The sequence below is a fragment of the Staurois parvus genome, unplaced genomic scaffold (assembly GCF_062004578.1).
Source record: "Staurois parvus isolate SC_StPar_1 unplaced genomic scaffold, SC_StPar_1.0 ptg000133l, whole genome shotgun sequence".
NCBI lineage: Eukaryota > Metazoa > Chordata > Amphibia > Anura > Ranidae > Staurois > Staurois parvus.
The window spans coordinates 14,761,111-14,783,475 of record NW_028317929.1 but is presented as its reverse complement, the minus strand read 5'-3'; the positions used below and the strand labels follow the sequence as shown (position 1 = coordinate 14,783,475).

The window sequence follows — 22,365 nt, the reverse complement described above, 5'->3', positions numbered from 1 at the left end:
GGATGTTCTAAACACATCCCATCCAAAAAGAACATTGGTATAACCACTAGAGGTAAGCTCAACAATGTTGTAGTAAATATTGTCACAGGATTGACATTTAGCCACAAGGCAATTAGTTACCGGGGTTACCTGGGGTGTGTAACGGTAACCTACCTAGTAGTTGCATTATGAGTGGGGAATGATCTGAAAGCCCTCTGAACACAGTGTTATGAAGGAATAAAAACAATGCCCGTCACAAAGTCAATACATGAAAGTGACCCTGTGGTTTTAGGGATAACATGAAGAAATGTCTATGGGTTAGCCGAGAATGGTGGTAGAAATATAACTTCATTAACCTTCCTAGCGGTATGAATATGTCCATATTTCTGTGCTGAAAGCGGTACATTTTTTTGCATGGAAATATGCCTTTTTTTATTGTAGTCCTGTAATTTTTAGGAATAACTCACTGAAATCTGTCCGAACAAGAGTCTAGTAAACATCCTGGGTATAATAAAACTTGAAACACGAAATCATAAATTATAATATAATAATCATAAAAAATATTATAATAATACATTTAATTCAATAATATAATCAAACCAAAAACACTGAAATTTGAAATATAGCACCACGTTCGCACATCGCTGAGATCAGTCGCAGAATCGTTTGCAGTGTCTGATGACGAATTTCCCCACAAATCATTATCACTCAATTCTGCAAGTGGTTCTGATTTACTATCGCTGTAATCTGGCTTTTGACCTAAAGGGACGCTTTTTGAATGCCATGGACTTTTCTAAGTTTTCAGGCAGAAAGAACAGTAAAAATGAAGCAGGGCACAGGACAAAGCACTGGGGACAAAGTATATGTGAAATGCTTTGAATCAGTAATGTTTTACTATGTTATTTTAGTGTATTTTGTGAATGTCAGTTTTTAAAATTTTCAAATTTCCCACCGCTTCCGGCCCCCATACGCCCCGACACTCGCAGGGACCGGAACCCGGAAGATGGATGACGGCATCAGACGGATGACGGCATCGGCCGGAGGAGACGGCCGGGGACGCTGCAGGGGACACATCGTGGGAGTGCAGGACAAGGTAAGTGCTACAGGAATCCCTGAGCAACGCTGCAGGGTATTCCCGAGTGAAGCTTGGGGTTACCGCTTTTGGTACTGAAACTTTACCCCGAGCTACACTCGGGAATACCACCAGGGAGGTTAAGCAATCTAGCTAGCTGAGATGGAAATGTAGGGGGAGGAGAGGAGTCAGAGAAAAATTTGCCATTCTTGAAGTCTAGCAAAAAGATGAAGGGAAGTCAAACAGCATAGTTTTTGAAGACCAACATCCCTGGTGCAGGAAGAGTATACTGAGTGGAAAGACAAATACAAAGGTATTTTTAACTGAGTACTGCACTTGTCAAGTCCAGCTTTCACTGTGACAGGGTAATAAATGCCAGTTTGTTAAAGTCTATCAGTCTGCACAGCCAGACACAGAGAGCGACTTAAAATGATACTAAACATACAAATTTTAATTGCCATTATGCCTTCTATTTATGTATAAAGATCATGCCACTGTATTTAATTTAATATAAAAAAAAAACCCATCTGAGTACCTTATTTAATCATTGCTGTTCAGATGTCAAATGATGTTTCCCAGGTATGTCCTCAGGGAAAGATCTGAGGGAGGAGTTTCAGTACTCTGCTGATGTATAGTAGCAGAGGACATATGGAATATGAATGTGTCTGCACAGCGCTGATTGGTGCTGTGTCAGTCACATGACATTAAAAAAAAACGTTTTCAGATTAGGGAATTGAAATTAATAGCTACAAAGTGCTCTAAAGCTTATAACAATTCTATATTTAAAAGGAAATGCTTTTTCTTTTTTTTCTAGCAGTAACATGGCATAGGTGGAGTTTGTGTTGACTGACATCTTTCATTTTGTTCACATTGTAAAGATATCTAGAGAGGGTTCTGCTAATCACAGTTTGCACCGTGCTCCTCCAGCCTGTGTCTATGGTGTGTATGTGCTGGAAATAACAGGGAGGTGAAACCTCCATCAATCACCATTGTATAGTATGTCCTGTTCCCATGGTGTTTAGCGATACAAGAGGACAGTGGGGAGGGGAGGGGGGGGGGTGTAGACGGCACCTCGTCGAGTCGCAGCGTGCGCCCAGCCCCGCTTCAGCCCTACCAAGCCCCTGTCCCCTTCCTCCCCGGAGCCCGGCCACCTCCCCCCCCCCCAGCCAGCCTGGAGCCGGTCACGGCGCACCGGCGTGGAGGAAATGCACCCCGCGGACAAGTAGATTGTCATGAGGGACAAGTAGATTGGGACACAGATTTAGTCCCTTGGACAAGTAGTTTTTTCAAAAATGTTCATACCCTTGTATAGTCACATAGGCTGAACAGATAAAAAAAAAAAAAGACACGAACAGCTTAGGAGGGAACTGACACTTGAGCATGCTCAGTAGCTGTGGCAATGGCTAGTCTACACGTCATGCAGCAGCAGGAACACAGATAAGGAGGGAGGGGCAGCGAAAAGCAGAATCAGTTTTTTTTTTTTTTTTTGCAATCTAAAAAAAACTAATGCTCTGGTGGCAAAGCAAGTATGAACACAATGTAATATAGCATGTATCGACATTTTATAATTATTTGTGTTTAACCAAACTAGGCTTTTTTTTTTTTTTTCATTCCCCTAAACACAAAAACTTACGATTTAGGCTGATGTCCATTGGAAGTTTTGGCTGATGCATTGTATCGTTCTGTGAAACAAATATGCTCATTAGAAAAAAATTAATAATATATAACAAATTTTAAAAGGTAAACCCACATTATTTATTAAATGAGCTATTAAATTACCATAGTAGAACATTTCAACCCAAGACTAGGTATTGAAGAGTGGGAATGGGTTAACATTTTTGACAGGTTTCTAAAAATGCTTGTATTCCTGCTAAGATTTTTTTTTTTACCTTATGCCTTACAAAATATAATGTTAATTATTTACAGCTTGTTTGGGTAGCAAGAGGCTAGCATGGAAGTGGACCTTCCATTTTATTAAGTAATGACAAAGTTATCATTCTGGTCTGTAAGTAGTGTACAGATGTGAGGGCTAAAGTAGTTAAATAAGTGAACTTATGATTCCTAACCTTAACCTACAGCAACCAGATTTAATGAGCTTATTGTAGTCAGACAACCAAAAGATCATTTATGATTGGTTGGTTTCAATTACAATCCATGCATAATGTCTTATTAAATATTTGTTTGGGGACCAACATTATCATGATATGCATAATAGTATAATTCACCTTGTCATTGGTTTTATTTTGCTTATGTATACTCCTCCAAACTATGCTTTTCTTTCATGCTTCTATGCATTGCTGGTGAGGGACTGCTGGACTAATCCATTTGAAAAGAATTTTGGCTCGACTGATAATCCCTACAACAATTTAGTATATTTCTAAAATGTAGAGAGCAGAGATTTTATCCACACATGCTTCCAGGACTTTAAAGCTTGCACCATCTTTGAAAGTAAGCAACAAACATCCCACATCAGTGCCTTTATAACAGAGGGGGCACAGATGCAGCCTGCACTGCTTTCCCTAACAGCTTATTTGCACTGAACCAAATCTACTACCCTCTCTTGCATTTTCACAGTCTCGCAGTAAAATGTTTACATTTGCATGTACCTTTGGTCACATTCAATCAACAATGTCTTCAACATCTTGACAACAAAATGAATGACATGTTTAATGCAAATTTGAACCAATCTCAGTTATATCCCTCCCTATTTTTTGCGAAACTAGAGGTGTTTAAAGTGTTTTGGAAAGTAAAATTGACAATGGAAAAGCACTGTTGGCCAATAGACACAACCAACACCAGCCGTAATTATGCAAAAGCACAGAGTAAAAGTGACCAGAAAGGAAAAATATAGTATATATATATAAAAAAAAAAGTTTTACATTCCTAGCTACCACTGATGTAGAACACTAAACATATTTTGTTCTCTATCACATTTGGCAAATCATACTTTTTAAAAAGATGTGTTTAGTAGGATGCATTACTCACTTTGATCAGTAGTGGAAAAGTTAGATTCCTAAAAAGAAGAGAACAAAAGGTCAACCTGTTGACGTAAAAGTAATGTCAGGTATAAAAAGCTGTGGAACCTGAATAGACAGTGTGATCTATCTATACACTATATTGCCAAAAGTATTGGGACGCCTGCCTTTACATGCACATGAACTTTAATGGCATCCCAGTCTTAGTCCATAGGGTTCAATATTGAGTTGGCCCACCATTTGCTAATATACAAGGCTACAACTCTTCTGGAAGGCTGTCCACAAGGTTTAGGAGTGTGTCTATGGGAATGTTTGACCATTCTTCCAGAAGCGTCTGTGAGGTCAGGCACTGATGTTGGATGAGAAGGCCTGGCTCGTAGTCTCCACTCTAATTCATCCCAAAAGTGTTCTACTGGAAGGAGGTCAGGACTCTGTGCAGGCCAGTCAAGTTCCTTTACCCCAAACTCGCTCATCCATGTCTTTTTGGACCTTGCTTTGTGCACTGGTGAGCAGTCATGTTGGAACCTGTTCCGCATGGGGCCATCCGCAAACTGTTCCCACAAAGTTGGGAGCATGAAATTGTCCAAAATGTCTTGGTCTGAGGACGCCTTCACTGGAACAAAGGGGCAAAGCCCAACCCCTGAAAAACAACCCCACAGCATAATTCCCCATCCACCAATCTTTACACTTGACACAATGCAGTTAGGAAAGTACTGCTCTCCTGGCAACCACCAAACCCAGACACATTCATCAGATTGCCAGACAGAGAAGCATGATTAGTTACTCCAGAGAACACGTCTCCAGTGCTCTAGAGTTCAGTGGTGGCGTGCTTTACACTGCTGCATTTGATGCTTTACTGTGCACTTGGTGATGGAAGTCTTGGATGCAGCTGCTCAGCCATGGAAACTCATTCCATGAAGCTCTCTGCACACTGTTGTTGTGCTAATCTGAAGACCACATGAATTTTGGAGGTCTTTAGCTATTGACTCTGCAGACAGTTGGAGTCTTCAGTGCACTCAACATGCACTGACCCCGCTCTGTCATTTTATGTGGCCTACCACTTCGTGGCTGAGTTGCTGTTGTTCCCAGTTGCTTCCACTTTGTTATAATACCACAGTATTATAATAATAAACAGTTGACCGTGGAATATTTAGTAGCAAGGAAATGTCACGGATGAACTTATTGCACAGGAGGCAACCTATCACGGTACCATGCTTGAATTCACTGAGCTCCTGAGAGTGACCCATTCTTTCACAAATGTTTGTAGAAGCAGTCTGCATGCCTAGGTGTTTGATTTTACAAACCTGTGGCCATGGAGGTGATTGGGACACTTGAATCCAATGATTTGGAGGGATGTCCCAATACTTTTGGCAATATGGTGTATATCTACCTATATGTAAGGCGTTATCCTATTCTTATTATTAAAGAATAACAGAAGTAAAAATGAAGCTGTTTCCTCCTTCGTTCCAGCCTCATATAAAGATTGTAGTTTTTCAAAGTATTGTGAAAGCTATAAGGGTCCATGCACACTGGCTTTTTTCCAGTGGTCTTGGTGGAAACAAAAATGCCAATTTTGAGCTTTTTTTTGTACTAGCTTTTGTTTCTGTCAGAAAAACGCTCTCAAAAACATAAAACGTTTTTTTTCTGCCTCTAAATGCAGCGCTTAAAATATGCCTCTAGACGACCTAATGTGCCTGGACACATAGCACAACATTAGTTGCTTCTAATGGGGCAGCAGTTTTTTAAGCCAGTGTACATGGATCCTCAATGTATAGAGTAGCTAACTGTTTGGAAGTACTTAACCAAGAAGAAAAATCTGTAATTTCACAGAAATCAGGGGCTTCAAATGGGGCATAAAGCACCGTAGGTTTTGTAACCGTGGAAGCCACGTTGAATTTCTTGATAAAAGATGGCTGCAAATTAGCATATGCACAGCTAGCACTTCAATTTCTACTTCTGACTTCTTCAGTGGGCTCCAGTGCCTGCAAGCCCACCCCTTCCTCTCAGCACCTTGCACCTCCTCCATGCCAATCCTTTGTAAGGAGGAGGCTGCTCTCTCTGATTTGGCAGCTGGCAAAGACTGGGCTGGCTTGAGACGAAGCAACAGATAGATATATCATCAAGATAGGTATACCTGGGAAGTCTCCACTACTAGCTAATCTCCCTCTTTGTCCATATCTCCAGCACTCTCCTCCATCACCACACTTGTGATGCTTATTTCCACTCCTACTCCACTCAATCACCAACATATCTCTTCATATTGCTGTCACTGCCTCTGCCTGATCCCTCTTTGCCCCTGCTATGACACTACACTAACAGCTTTTCCCTTCTCATTCAATCACTGGACCCAAACTGCATCTGCCCGATCTCCTGCTCTGTCCACAGCTCCAGCATTTTTGCTCAGACACGACGGTCCGGCTGACTGCGGTTTCAAACTCCCCTCCCATTACCTGCATTACCCTTAGCATTATCCTAGCTTTTACCTGCATCCTTCCTTTTTATCCCATCCTTCCCCATATCCTCTTAGTTCTCTCCTCTGCCCCCTTGGTTTCACCACACACATGAATCTCCCATTCCGTGTAGCCTCCATCTCCACACTCCCTAGCACCTTAACTCACTCCCACTGCACCCCCCCTCTCACTACCATGCCTGAACCCCTCCATACCACATATAATCACCATGCCTACCAAATCATCCCTTCTTTCAAGCACCATCTCACTCCCATGCCTGCACCCCTCCTCTCACCATAGTGCCTGCATTACCACCACACCAAAATGCCCCTAGCCTTTTCCAAACCCCATGCAAACCACAACTCACTACCGTGCCTGCACACATCTCTAAACAATCCCGTCTCTCCAAGCCCTTTCCCCCAGCACACCCACTCTCACCCCCTGCACCTCCCCCTCTCAACAGTATGCCTCAACTCCCCTTCTCGTCACTGAGCCTGCACCACCCCTGTACAAAACTCATCGTTTAGAAGGCCCTCTGCACAAGACACATTCAACCAGTTCAGTGAACAGGCAAACATTTTCTATTGACTTTTGAAATTGAAACTTTTTACTGGAAATAAATTGAACATAGGCACTGACCTAAAAGCCAACTTATGGTAAATACATATACTGTGTAGGTGCTGAAGTTACACTGCCTTCAGAGAGTACTACTACAAATGTAGGAACCATTTAAATCCTTAAAAATTACATTTTCTATTTTCAGAATGGAAAAGCATAAACCTTTCACCATTTTCATAACAGAAAAAGCAGTCCTCTTAATGTAAACACTTCAAATACTTACGCAGAAATGAGGAGTTTAGTGACAATTTAACCTTCGCACACAAAGGATAAATATGGCATTTTTTAAAACTAAATACAAAAAATCTAACCTTTGTTGGGAATGGGAATTTAGAGGGCTCAGTTTTGCAAGGGGTGTGAATCGCTGTCAAGGGTGGAGGCCATGAATGTGTCATTTCCTGAAAAAATAAAGAATATCAGTTAAAGTAATACTAAGGGCCTGTTCACGCCATGGTGCAGAGCTGTCAGTTTTTCTGCAAAGGCAAAATTAAAACCATTGTTCTCTGTGTGCCCTGTTCACTCCACAACACTAGTATCACGTCCAGATTTTCTTTCTGCGTAGGAATCTGCAACATGTATAAAACTCATTAAAGCGTGCATAAAAACTGATGTAAACTGATGTCTCTGCAAGTAAAATCTGCACTTCAGTTTCCATCAGTTTTTCTGCGAGTATGGTGTGAATGAGGCCTAAAGGCCAATGGCTCCTGCTGCTGTGTGAGCCAAAGAGGAGACAGACACTCAGGAGAGCTGCTTCTCATATACACGTCGATGGATCGAGAGAGGGCTCTGGTAAGTATAAAGGGAGGCTGCACCCAGAAGGTTTTTACCTTAATGCATAGAATGGATTAAGGTAAAAAAGCAAACTGAAAAATTGTCGATTTTTCAACCAAATTTTATTCCTTCTGCATTTTTGTAGGTGGATCGTATTCTTACTATTGTTAATACATACATTTCAATTCCAGTCTTGTTCAGAAAATGAAAAAATATTCCCTCCATGGCAACTACAATTTTTTTTTGCAGTCTGATATTTTATAAAGCAGTGAATGTTAATGGAAATCACTAAACAGTCACTGCAGGTGAAGTTTTCTGGTCAGTGTTTTAATGTACAGTGAAAAATTCACCACCAGTGAATGTTGGGTGAATGTCACAGACTGCCTGTGTCCAAGGCCAATCATTGACATGTAATTACTCATGGAGTGGCCAATCATAACTGTGGAAACTGTCAGTCTCCAATAGCTTTCAATGGGGCTTCTGCATACAGATAACTACTGCTACATTGTACCTGAGAATATCAAAGACCAGCCTACATAAGAGGAGCATCAAAGAACAGAGGGTGGCGCTCACTGAAAGGTGAATCATGACTAAGGTAAGTATTGCACCTTATTCAATACCCCAAGTCAAAACAAACTAATAAACTGTGCAGTTTGAGGAAGGGCCCAATGCAAGGTGCATTTTTTTCAGCTGACTGGAGATCAAGTAAATAAATCTTCCTGCCTTGTACCACTGTAACATTGCTGAAAAGTAGATGGATAGCATCACATCACAGAGGATGGGAGAGAGGAAATGGGGAGGGGGAATGAACTGGGCTTAGCTCAACTTATGCAGGGGATTGTCTTTATGCCGCTCCCGAAAATCGTTTTGTTTATACAAGATCATTTACAAACTCTGGAAAAAAATAATAATTTATGGTCATTAGCACTGATGTAATTAAATCAACGAGGCATTTGAAGTGGCATAACCTTTAATTTTCACTTTTATTTCAAAGATACAGTTTATCCTTCTTGCCAAGACCTAAAATATACTTACTTTAAGAATTTCATCCACACAGCTCACATCACCGGATGCAGAAGCCTGTGTAACAGAGAAATATCCATAACATTATCTATTCAAGGTTGTAGAACACATAGTGCAAACATGTTATCACAAAATAAGGCAAAATCTTCACTATGTTTATATTACATGTAATGCTACAATGGTTCAGCTTGCAGTAGATACCATGATAGGTCAAGGGCTGAAGCAGCTTCAAACTTACAATGCTCCACACAACAGTAACATTTTCCAGAATGTGCTATAAGTGGCAAATGACTAATTACTGTAGATTGGAGGAGTTGGTGGATGCAATCGAAGAGCCAAGAGGCTCTTTAAAGGAGTAACAAATATGCTCTTCCATTGCCAGCAGCAGTTCCAGGCCATTTTTGAAGGCACAGTAACAGGTCTTTGAGAGACAGAATTCTTGCTGTTTCTCAGGTGTTCAAATACTTATGTTCAGCAGTGCAAGACAAATAAATTCTTTAAAAATCATACAATGTGATTTCCTGATTTTTTTAAATTCTGTCTCTCAGAGTGGGAATGCACCTACAATGTGAGAGAGAGAGAGAGAGAGAGAGAGAGAGAGAGAGAGAGAGAGAGAGAGAGAGAGAGAGAGAGAGAGAGAGAGAGAGAGAGAGAGAGAGAGAGAGAGAGAGAGAGAGAGAGAGAGAGAGTAATACGGCCAATATTGAATACGGCCAAAATTGTAGCATTTCAAATATATGTCAATATATTTGGGAAGAATATATTTAAAATATATTTTTCTTCCCTAGTTCAACACCAGTGCAGTGCATTCTCAATGCAGTCAACAAGAGTGGAACATGCTTCCTCTTTTCTGTATTGAATGCAGCAAAACACATAAAAAATGGACTGGAATGCCCATGTCCTGAATTAAGATGAAAGAAAAAAAAAAAAAAAAGATGGGGAAAAAATGCACATGCAGAAATGCATCCAGAACGTAGAAATTGTGGTGTGAACTGGACTTAGGACCAGTAAATACTCCCTTATGAGCCAGAACCAATCTCTCCCATCTCCAGTTTGGCACACAAACCTTATATGTAAACACCTCTCTACAATATAAACACTTGTAAAAAAACCTGACATAAGATAAATGTTATTTATATGGCTGTTCCTGGCTTCAATACTTTCAGAGTCACTAACTCACTGAAAAAGTAAACAGTAAGTGAATTCAAAAAGCTTGTCTTGAAAACTTATCCTGGGCCACTAGTATTGAATGCTTCAAAATCAGCAGATATGCATGACAGCCAGGCAACTGGCACTTCCAGAAGACAACCAGAAATTGCAGGTCCAGCATTTCTCTTGACAATTTGTTTTTAACAGTTAAATAACTTCATGTAGGTTTGATTACAAAGTCACAGAGATTGGATAGTAACTGAAAGAGGGAGCATATCTTAAACATCAAACAACTTTTTTCACAAATGATCATAGCATATACATGCATTTTTGTTCTTAACTAGACCTAATCCAAGCTCTCTATCAGGGTTAAATGAAGCTGGGTAGAAGCTGGGCATCATATATCTGTCCACTGAGAGGGTGTCACCATGGAACCCTGCAATCAAAGTAACAATGAATAAATTGTTGCTGACATCGTTATGTTAGAGCAGTGGTGGGCAACCTTTTTTTCAACTGAGCCAAATCTCGCCAAAACCACGATTGAAATTTATTTTGAGAGCCACATTTTTAAAACTGAAAATACATCTCCCATATAGTAATTCATCCCCCATAGTAATTCATCCCCCATAGTAATTCATCCCCCATATAGTAATTCATCCCCCATATAGTAATTCATCCCCCATATAGTAATTCATCCCCCATATAGTAATTCATCCCCCATATAGTAATTCATCCCCCATATAGTAATTCATCCCCCATAGTAATTCATCCCCCATATAGTAATTCATCCCCCATATAGTAATTCATCCCCCATATAGTAAGTCCCCCATATAGTAAGTCCCCCCCCCATATAGTAAGTCACCCCCCATATAGTAAGTCCCCCCCATATAGTAATTCATCCCCCATATAGTAATTCATCCCCCATATAGTAAGTCCCCCCCCATATAGTAAGTCCCCCCCCATATAGTAAGTCCCCCATATAGTAATTCATCCCCCATATAGTAAGTCCCCCCTGTGTCAATTCACTTACCTTTGCTCCGCGCGTTCCTCTCGTCGTGCTTCCCGCGCCGTTCTGGTCTTCAGGGCGGACTGTGAGAGGAGAGGAGTTCGTCACGCTGCCCCACCTACATCCTGGCTGCCCCGCCTACATCCTGACAGCTGCAGAGTCCTGACTTTTGGGGCGGCCGCCCGAGAGGAGGGAGGGGAGCGGGCGGCCGTCCGAGAGGAGGGAGGGGAGGGGAGGGGAGGGGAGGTGAGGGGGCGGCCGCCCGGAACACGCCCGTCCAAGAGGAGGGAGGGGAGGGAGGGGAGCGGGCGCCCGGCACACAGAAGAGCCGCATTTAAGCTTGTAAAGAGCCGCATGTGGCTCGCGAGCCGCGGCTTGCCGACCACTGTGTTAGAGGTACTCTCTGTATCTTAAGAGAAGAAGACCCTGCATGTCCTGTGGCTGTCTGGGCCTGAAGTTGGGCTTTAAATACCATATGAAGAAATATGACATAAAAAGAGCAGTTTGAACATAAACTTAAAAGTAACTTACATCTAGAGGCTGGGAAGGTATCTTCAACTTTGTTAAATGTGCTTTGCTGTTTGATTTTAGTTCACTCATACTGTTGCCTTGAGACTGGCTGCTGTAGTGTTCAGAAGACTGTTTTTGTTCCATAGACTCTGGCCCATCCATGGGACGTACATAAGCTGTAGGTTTCTGCAGCATTGAGCTAGACTTAGACATTAGCGATGGGGGGAAAGCCTGGGTGGAATGCTGCCCACTTGAAAACGAAGGTGCTCGAGAAGGAGAATCCCAGTTAGCATCAGGGTCTCTTGGAGATTTAGAGCGCGGACGATCCTTGCTATGGTGATCATTCCCATGAGAACGGGAATGACTAGAATTTAATGAAGACTGTTTTGCGGGACTGATGGAACGAGATTTAGAGTGATCTGATCCATGTTGCCCTTTTTTACGGCTACTGCTGTAAGACTCTCTGTCATGTCTTTGACTACTGCTGCTGCCACCACTACTCCTGCTGTGTCCTCCCTGGGCACTAGATGAGGACCGTTTCTGGGACTGAGAAGTGCTTGGTGCTGGGCCCACAGGAGTCCATTTACTGCTCTGGTGAGAGTTACTAAGTCTCTGATCCGTAAAGAAACCCTGTCCAGATTTATCATCCGAGGGTGGGGGAGGAACAGTGTGCTTGGGAATCTCAATCGGCAAAGGTCGGTCACTTATCATTTCTTTCATCTCATCGTAGTTTCCCAGCATGCTCTGGATACGGTTGGATAATTTATCTTCCTTGCTTGTCTAAAATTCAGGAAAAAAAAAAAGTTTAGACATTTAAGATCAATGAAGAAATTAAAAAAAAAAAAAAAAAAAAAAAGGATACTTTTAAAGAACAAAAAAATAACAAAAACAAAAAACACACACTATAAAATCTTAAACGTTAATCTTTGCTAAAAATAAGCACACAAAACATTGGGTATGCAGCTGAGTGCAAACTCTCCTGTCAGAGACAAAAGTCAACTGCCTGTGTCCCAACAATCAACACAGGAAGTTCAGTGGGCCAGACAAAAAGCAGCATTTCCTTTCTTCAATGACCAGTCTAGCAGCTGAAACTTTTTACATAAATGTCACAGTATTATCTAAGATATTCTACTGTATGTTGTGACAATTTTGAATATTATTTAACTATTAATAAATTGTTTATAGGGAGACCAAATTTCTTCAGAGCAATAAACCTGGTTAAATGATGATGGCACCAGTTGAATATGAAGAGAGGGGGTCACCAGACAACACCAACAAAATTCTAATTACAAGCTGGGCTTTCCTACAGACAGCTGTAACACACTGCCACATAAACACAACATCAGTTATTCTTTATCCAGCTGATCTACTCTAACAAAGTGACATCACTGGTTAACTGGTTAAGGATCTGTGTTGACTGTTGATTGTGGTGGAACTCCTCTCTGAATAAAAGTCAACAGAAAGATAATGAAGGGGGTCAAATACAAGCTAGAAGGTGGTCAACTCCAGGTCAAATGCACCTGCAATGCACTCAATCTTAGTGTCTCAAACCAATCTCAAAAATACTGGAAACTGCAACTGGTCATTAAAATAACTGCAAAGCCCATAGACACAGGCCCTAAATATTACAAAGGGGATTAACCTCCCTAGCGGTCTGATTATGTCAATATTTCTGTGCTCAAAGCGGTAAATTTTTGTGCATGGAAATATGTCGTTTTTTTATTGTAGGCCTGTAATTTTTAGGACTCACTGAAATTTGTCCAAACGAGTCTAGTAAACATTCCGGGTATGATAAAATTTGAAACACGAAATCATAAATTATAATATAATAAATAATCATAAAAAATAATATAATTATAAATTTAATTCAATAATGTAATCAAACCAAAACCACTTAACATTTTTAAATTTCCCACCGGTTCCGGCCCCCATTCGTCCCGACGCTCACAGGGACCAGAACCCGGAAGACAGATGCCGGCATTGGCCGGTTGAGCTGGCCGGGGGGATGCTGCAGGGGGAAAATCGCGGGAGCGAAAGACAAGGTAAGTGCAAGAGGGAATCCCAGAGCAACGCTGCAGGGTAATCCCGAGTGTAGCTCAGGGTTATCGCTTCTGGTACTGAAAGTTAACCCTGAGTGTAGCTCGGGAATACCGCCAGGGAGGTTAAGGACAGATTGTACACCCCTTGAGGTTTAGGGACTGATGTGAATGTACAATATATATGTAAAGAGCTGTGTAAACTGACGGCGCAATAAAAGTACCTGTAATAAATAAAGGACAGAGATTTAGGCAGGCCATAGGCGAGACGAAGACCAAACGTTCTGTTAATCAAAATATAAAAATGGTGTATACCATTGTGCCATCATTTGTTCCATTGGATCGCAGCATGTTGGATCAGGCACTTTTGATTGAGACACGAAAATCATGTGTCAAAGCTGGCATGCCAATGGTGCATAAAAAAAAAAAAAAAAAAAAAAAGAAACCGACCAAGAATTTTTGTTCAGTTTTCAACTCGTCTATGGCCTGCTTTAGGTGAACAGGTTAGGGTAGAAACATGTGGGCAGTCACTGCCAAGTTATTTTACAAAAGTTCACTCTATGGGAATGTCACCTTCATACTTGCTACATTATCTACTGACCTGGGACAAGTAAACAGAATATTCTGAAACAAGAATGCCTGCATGATTGTCACTTACTCATTAGGGAATATTGTCAGAATCAGATGCAACCTGATGTAAACCCTTAGGCCTGATGCACACTGGACATTTTAAATGTCACTTTTAGATGCATCTTTTTCTGCCTCCAAATGCCCTTCAATGTTAGCCTGTGTGTCCACACATAGATATTTACAAGTGTTTACAGGCAAGGGACATTTAGAAGCAGAAAAAAACCCCGCTGCCAACGTGTTCAGGAGCAGTGGAATTTTGGCATAGAAAACGCCTGGCACACCTAAACACGCTTAAACGCTAGATGCATCAAGAACTTGGGCGTTCATTAATTTCAATGGCCAGAATAAATTGTGGATGCACAACAAAGCTGCAACTTTAGGTAGATTTTTGTATGTGACATATAACGCCTTAAAAAATTAAAGTGATTGTAAATGAAAAAATAAACATTATATAGATTATATTTTCCTGCTCTGTGCAATTCCGGCCTCAACCTCCTCCTCTCGGGTACCTCGGAGCGCTTCTGGCTCCTCCTTTCTGTCCAGTGCCCGTATGGGAAGGAGCCAAAACAGATGCCTAAAACATTTTTTAATCTTAATGCAAAAATGCATTAAGGTAAAAAATGTTTAGGCTTTAGAACCACTTTAAGTTGGCTGGAGTTTAGTACTAAAATAAAAAAAAAAATAAAAAAAAAGCTGGTACAAAAAAACTGGTTTGTAGCATATTACTGCCATTTTTTTCTTTTACTTTAAATAGAAATAAATTAAAAGGGATTTTTAAGTTGTTAAGAATGTTTGAAATCACCATGTATTTTGGTATTTTTATAAAGTCCTATTTTTACAAATATACATATAAAGCTGTGTGCATCTATAACATTTTTGCAGAGAACGATGGGCTGATTTCTGAGAAAAGCCAGCATTAGCTCTACACATGTCTGACCTTTCAAGCTGAAAAGTTATAAAGCTCTGCCTTAACCCTTTGAGGACCATAAGATTACAGAACGCCAAAATAATAATTTTTTTGTTTTTAAAGTTCGTACACTTCAGTTGCTGTAACTAAGCCATTTCATGAAATAATTGGCAAAAAGCTAGATCCATTTGTTGATAAGAACTAATATTTTGGCTCAAACCAAAAAAAAAAGAAAGTATTTTAAGTTCTTAATCAGATGATACAGGCAATTAAAAACATGGGACAAATACGTCCTTTGGTCCTCAAAGGGTTAACAGACAGAAGTAGAAGGTGAAGAAGCTGGAGGTGTAACACTCTAGACCAGTGTTCCTCAACTAGGGTTCCTCCTGAGCTGCTAGGTGGTCCTTGAGCTTAGAACAATGGCGGATGGATCTACCCACCTTCACTGATCACCAACGCAAAGGAGTAAATTTTCCACTGCTTCTAAATTGACCACTAGTGTTAGAATGGACAGTAAGTATAACACATTACTTTTCTTCTTTTTTTTTTTTTTTTCAACAAGCAAACTCTTTAAGAGAAGATATGTAACCACATTATATAGCAAACAAAAACGAGACCAGTATAGTGACAAAAAGTACAATTACACCATCGAAAATATACTTGCCATATGCAAACTAAATAAAACTATCAAGTCCATCCACTAAGGTACAAATATCACATGAATAGATGCAAATAACAAAAGAGGGACAAACGTAAGCAAACTGTAATTTCACATCACAAGTAGAAGCAGTCGAGCCATTTATTCCATATTTTATGATATTTGTCAGGGGATCCTCTATGCATGTAGATAACCTTCCTATATGATAATATACTATTTATCGCAGCAACCCAAAGAGGGATAGTAGTGCTCGAAGCCAAGTATGAGCAACTAGTAATCTGGTCATAAAGAGAGTTTCCTGTAAGAAAATAGTCTGAAATGTATCAATTTCAGAGTCGGGGAACAGACCCAGTAAACATTGCTTAGGGCATAGAGTGAGGGGTTAACCCATCTTGTCATGGAGGAACCAACCACCTGAACCCAATACCACTGAATAATTGAGCAAGACCATATGAGATGATATAAGATACTATTGGAAACCCTGCATCTAGGACAAAGCGGACTATATTGTGGCCAGTATCTGGATAGCCGGATAGGCGTTAAATCGGTTCTATGAAGTATATACAGGTGGGTAAGACGATCTGACAGTTTTAAGGAGATCAGTTTACTCGGGTATAAGACCTTCTCCCACACCCCATCATCCAGCTCCCCCACGTCAACCTCCCATCAGGACTTAAGATGATACACCAAGATCGATACAGGAGGTAAGAGAAGATCATTTTAGAACATGGACGCAAGTTTTTTAGATTCCGTAACCAACATCACATCCATAAGGTATAGAGAGTCCAGATGTGGGATAGAGTCACCAAATTGGGCATACAGCATGTGTCAGAGCTGGAGATAAACGGAATAACAAAGTTAGGAAGGTCAAATTCTGATTTGAGGTCTTGAAAGGGTTTAATGCCAGCAGTGGTGAACACCTGAGAGATGTACAGAATTCCTCTGTTGATCCATAGATGAAAGACAGGGACAGTGAGCAGCTGAGGGAGGCACGGGTTGTCCCATAGAGGAGTGTAGGTGTGTATAGAAGGGGTTTGCAGCTTACAAGAGGCTAGGGACCAGATCTTCCAGAGGCAGTACAGTAACCCTTGTGGCCACCCATATTAGAGGGGTCTCGCATACCCTTTAACAGAAGTTGAAAGGGATCAGTAGCTCAAGAAAACGATGGTGCGCACACCAAGGCGAGACGTTTTTTATCTCCTTTGTCCAAGTGGAAAAAATAAGACAGTTGGGCAGCTAAATAGTAGAGGTTAAAATCCAGGAGCGCTGCACTAGTTTAACGGACAATTGCGCGGTCATGCAATACTGTACATAAATTAAATTTCTGTCCTTTTTTTCACACAAATATATCTTTCTTTTGGTGGTATTTGATCACCTGTGAACTTATTTTCATGCTATAAACAAAAAAAAAGACCAAAAAATATCCAAAAGACCTAAAATTTCATCATAAATTTAGGCCAAAATGTGTTCTGCTACATGTCCTTGGTATAAAAAGAAAATCCCAATAAGTGTATATTGATTGCTTTGTGTGAAAGTTATAGCATCTACAAACTATGGTATATAGAATGGAATTTACACAGCTTTTACTTTCTGACTGCCCATCACATTTCTTGAGGTGTTAAAATACCAAGACCACCAAACACCCCCAACAGACACCTTTTCGGAAAGCAGACACCCTAAGCCTTATGCTGAGAGGCATATTGAGTCCATGGAAGATTTATTTTTTTCCACAAGTCTTTGGAAAATGACAAAACATTTTTATTTTATTTTTTTTTTTTTTACACAAAGTTGTCACTTAAATGATATATTGCTCACACAAGCCATGGGTATATTTGGAATTACACCCCAAAATACATTCTGCTACTTTTAACAAAGTATGGAGATACGTGTTAGACTTTTTGGGAGCCTAGCCACAAAAAGGAGCCTGAAAATCCAATGACCACTTTGAAAGCCTGAAGCTGCATAACTTCCTCACTACCTATCACAGATTCGGAGAGCATGAAATGCCAGGATAACACCAACCCCCCCCCCCCCCCCCCCCAAATGACCCATTTTTGGAAAGTAGACACCCCAAGGAATTTAAAAAGAGGCATGGTGAGTATTTTGTAGATCTCATTCTTTCTCATAAGGTTTTGAAATATAGAAAAAGAAAAGAAAAAAAATATTTTTGTTTTCTTCTTTCATTTTTGCCAAAACATGTGGCGACAAACGAGATCTGCAAACTACTCACCATGCTTCTTATCAAATTCCTTGGGATGTCTGCTTTCAGAAAAGGGGTCATTTGGGGGGTTTGGTGCTATCCTGGCATTTCAGCGCTAGTGCTGGCAGTGAACGGGGATGATCCTGCTGTTTTTGGGAACACGAATACTCAGGGGGGCACTGGTATAGTTTTGTTCATGATCAATGTACAGTATTGATCCGTACAAACACTATACTAGTAATGACGGTGATCGGTGACCTTTAGCTTGAGTAAGATAGTGTGCGGACAATCTAACGCTAGCTGACCCTAACTGGGAGGGACGCTAACTGACCCTGATGCGATCTGATGTCGCTAGTAGCACTAATACAGTGATCAGTGAAAAATACTGTACACTGACACTGTACTAATGGCACTGGCAGGGGGGGCAAAGGGTTAAATGTGGCAATCAAGGGGTTAAAATGTATCTAACATGTGTGGGTGCATTGTGCTGCTTTTACTCATGTGTGATGTCTCTTTGTTCTCTCTCTGGAACAAAATGGTTCCAGGGAAAGAAGAACCAGCTAGATCCTGTACCTGTATTTACAAATACAGGCACAGCTCTGCACCTCCATTCGCTGTAGAAGATCGGCAGAGTCCTGGCCAAAATCACTGGCCGAGACCTGCTGACATACACCTCCTACAACGAATGACAGCGGGGGGGATGGGGGCGCATGGGCACTCTAAACCCAAAAAAAGCAAAGCAACGTACGGGTACGTCGCTTTGTCTGCAGCTACCGCCTGTCCGCAGTACATTGCAGGCAGGTGGTCGGGAAGCTGTTAAAATGTTTGAGTGTCTTATCACAGTAGCTCTAAACCACACCTTCAAACTCATTTCATTAACTGGACTGCAGGGGTGCAAACTACTAACTCCAATTAGCTTTTTTTGAAGTAATTAGTCTACAAGTTAACTTTTTCCTCCAGCACTGTGACTGTTTAAAGGGTGTGTTCAATAAAGAGACAAGAAATTAGAATTGTGTTTTATCAGCTTACGCACACTGTTTGTCTATTGCTGTGACATAGATGAGGAACAGATCATATTTCATGGCAAATTACTGTAGAAAACCAGGTCATTTCAAGGGGTTCACATACCTTTTCTTGCCACTGTATGTGATATTTCATATATACATGACTGAAGAGAAACAAAATGTTGGAAAAAAAAAAAAAAGATTTTAAATGACTGAAAATGTTATGACTAAATATGTACAGGTCTGCACTGCCATATTTCACTAGGTCCTAGGTTAACTTTAGATACATTGTTCAAGCATTGATATTATTCATACTGATCAAGAACTATTTATATATATATGTGCACATGGTAATGTATGCCAGAATAGAATGTTAAAACAGCCAACGCCTGTTGTAAACATTTTTCCACACAATATTTCTGTTTTACTATGAGGTCTAAGACATATTACCCTAGGCTGTCCCAATCTTGCCTTCCTGAAAATGACTTCCTTGTCATACACTATCCTCTGCCAGTGCACAAAACACAATGTTTCAGCTGGAGATGGAAGAGACAGAACAGTGAGTGCCAATTGGTCCTGCTCAAAGCTGTGTCCCTTAACGTGAAATAATCAAATCTTCCATCCACTTAGCAGTGTGTTTTTCCTGCAGTCTGATCAATGTACAGTCACAGTCTGAACATTACATGCTCTTGGCTCAGCGCAAAAAGATGATGCCCAGTGAATGTGGAAAGAGTGAGCTTGCACTTTGACACCTGGCTTAGCAACAGTCAAATATACAGAAGCGTGAAGCAATTCCACAAATGGAAACTCAAAGAACAAATTAAAAGCGTACAGAGGTTCTAACCCTTCCCAATTCTATCCACAGCCAAAAAAAAGATCTGTCTGGACATGGGCCTCCCCCCCCAGCTCTGTAAAAGAAAGGGGTTACAGCTCAGAAACCAGGAATCTAAAATGTCTATTCAAAATTGATTCAGGCTGGGTTCACACAGAAGCAGAGAGAGTTCCTTAGGTTATCAAGTGCGATTCTTGGAGCACATGTGGTGCGATTCAGCTGCAGTTCAGCTTGGATAGCACTGCCTTTTTCAGCTGATTTTTATACAGTTGTAATTTTGGATTAATTCTTTCTCTCACAGCAAAATTGGAGAAGCAGCCCCACGAAACCAATCTAAATTTAGTCTTGGAAAGGAAGCAAGTAATATGCTACTTCAACTATGAGCAAATGCTCTAACCTCAAGTTAGAGTGCTCCCTGTTCATCCTCTTGATTTCCTGTAGTATAGATGAATATAATGCATTATGAAGCCGCAATTACTGTTACTACCTATGCACTTTTTGTTCCAAGCAGTACTGACACCCACTATCAGATAAGTCTGTATATTCTGTCTGATGCAACACATTCTAATTTAACCACAACTTAAAGCATTCACCTTTTTGAAAAAGGGATCTTGGGCAGCCATGTAGAATTTCTCAAAATAAAACGGATGTACACAAAAGGCAATGCCATGTTTGTATTGTCTTTTCACATGGAGTTTATTTTCAAACACAAAAAGCACAGAACACAGGAGAAAAAACAAACACACACACACACACACACTTGCACAAACTGAAGAAATTACACCATTTTCCATTAATACGCTACCAGGATATACTCAACTAGAAAAGCTACAATTTCTGGGGAAATTGTGTGAAGTGTTCTTGCCTCCACCAGTAGTCTACAACTGGAGTGGGCAACTCACTCTACAGCAAGGGCAGAGAAGAACGGTTAAAAACAAACTGCTCCAACTTGCTCACTTCACTGGCGGTTGCCGTCTTCAAATGGTTGTAGTTTAAAAATTATAAATCCTATACCGAAGAGCTTTATATTGTGAGAATCACAAGACTCAGACCTACATTTTGATGCATAGTATGTCTCTGAAATATTAAAAATGAAGGCACAGTCACAGTTTAGAAATTGCCCTTCAAATTTGAGGTGGCTAGAGTGGAGTTTCAATGAATGTCAATGGGCGGCGTGAGTTGCAAACAAATGGTCATATTGTGAAAACTATCAGGACTATGGCTTAGTCGTGGACATTTTTAGTGGCAGCAGGGATAGCTGAACGTTTTGATATAAGACTTGTGTAGGTGGGCTTGAAAATGAGGGAGTGATGGCAGTTAGAAATCATATCCTGATTTTTCTGCTTCCACTCTAGCTTTGTCAGCTCCCACTCTAGTTTTGAACATTCCGCCATTCATTCCTATGGGACCAATTTCACCACAAAAACGCTGATATTTCATGAACCATTCGGCAAAACGTTCCACAACGTAATAGCACACCAATCGGGAACAATCCGCACGTTTCGGTATATTACTGTCTATGTAGTGTAAAAACTGTGGGAGGAGTTAGGGTGGTAAATTTGGCTATAATAAGAATATATATGTGAGATAACAGTAAGTGGTCTTGCCATGCAAGAACACTTAATTAGATCTAGAAATAGAAAGAGGGGAACATAAAGAATAACTAAAATCTTTAGAATATTGTAAACAAACTTTCTGCTATAAACCTTACTCTGTGTACAAATAAAACGTCAGCGCAACAAATAACTCCTCAATCTCCTGTGTATACCAGTGCTGCTGACACTTACATGCGTTTCCACACACAGAAGATATGTCATATAATAGTGCCGCACAGATCTCTATAACCTTATATATGATTTAAAACATCCAGACCATGTGATTGTTCAACAATGGTAAATATAATAAATACAACTTAAAAGTCCATAACGTGTGCTTGATCCGTACCTTTACATTTTGTTCCCAAACAGACTCTCTTTATTGCTTATGTCTACATATATTCCTATAGGTGCTCCTCCAGCAGAGACTTACATATATACTCTCACCTCCATATATGACCCAAATTGCATAGGTCAAATACCGCTTTTTCCCTTTTAACCCGGGTAGGTATACTGTATGTATGACTCCACTTTCCTCCTCAGCTGCAAACAGTCTTGTCTCCTCTTTATCCCACATATCCTCTGCATATGTAAACAGAAACCCTTGCCATAGTGTAGTATATAAATATAGTGTGATTTGTTAAAAAAACAAAGTGCACTCACATTTAAAAGTGTCCTGCTGGGACACCACAGTAAAAACAACCCTTGACGTAAAGCAACACGTAGGGTGGGCCAATGCCGTCAAGCCTCTAAACCGAACGTTTACGAGCCGCCATCTTGGAAATTCCTGAACACATTGAAAAGACATTAGAACAAGGTTTTTTTTTTTACTGTGGTGTCCCAGCAGGACACTTTTGAATGTGAGTGCACTTTGTTTTTTTAATAAATCACGCTATATTTATATACTACACTATGGCAAGCGTTTCTGTGTACATATGCAGAGGATGCAA

General features: G+C 40.6%; 1 protein-coding gene across 2 annotated transcripts in view; it reads right to left on the bottom strand.

Annotated features, from left to right (window-relative positions):
- Positions 1-22,365, bottom strand: part of AFF4 (ALF transcription elongation factor 4) — a 145,676-nt gene that overhangs the window by 51,565 nt on the left and 71,746 nt on the right. For both annotated transcript variants that reach the window (XM_089673041.1, XM_089673042.1), the window contains 5 exons: positions 11,575-12,333; positions 8,901-8,945; positions 7,406-7,492; positions 4,037-4,064; positions 2,685-2,733 (listed from right to left, as the gene is read on the bottom strand). In XM_089673041.1, coding sequence (XP_089529167.1) covers positions 2,685-2,733; positions 4,037-4,064; positions 7,406-7,492; positions 8,901-8,945; positions 11,575-12,333 — 968 coding nt within the window. The remainder of the gene's footprint in view (positions 1-2,684; positions 2,734-4,036; positions 4,065-7,405; positions 7,493-8,900; positions 8,946-11,574; positions 12,334-22,365) is intronic.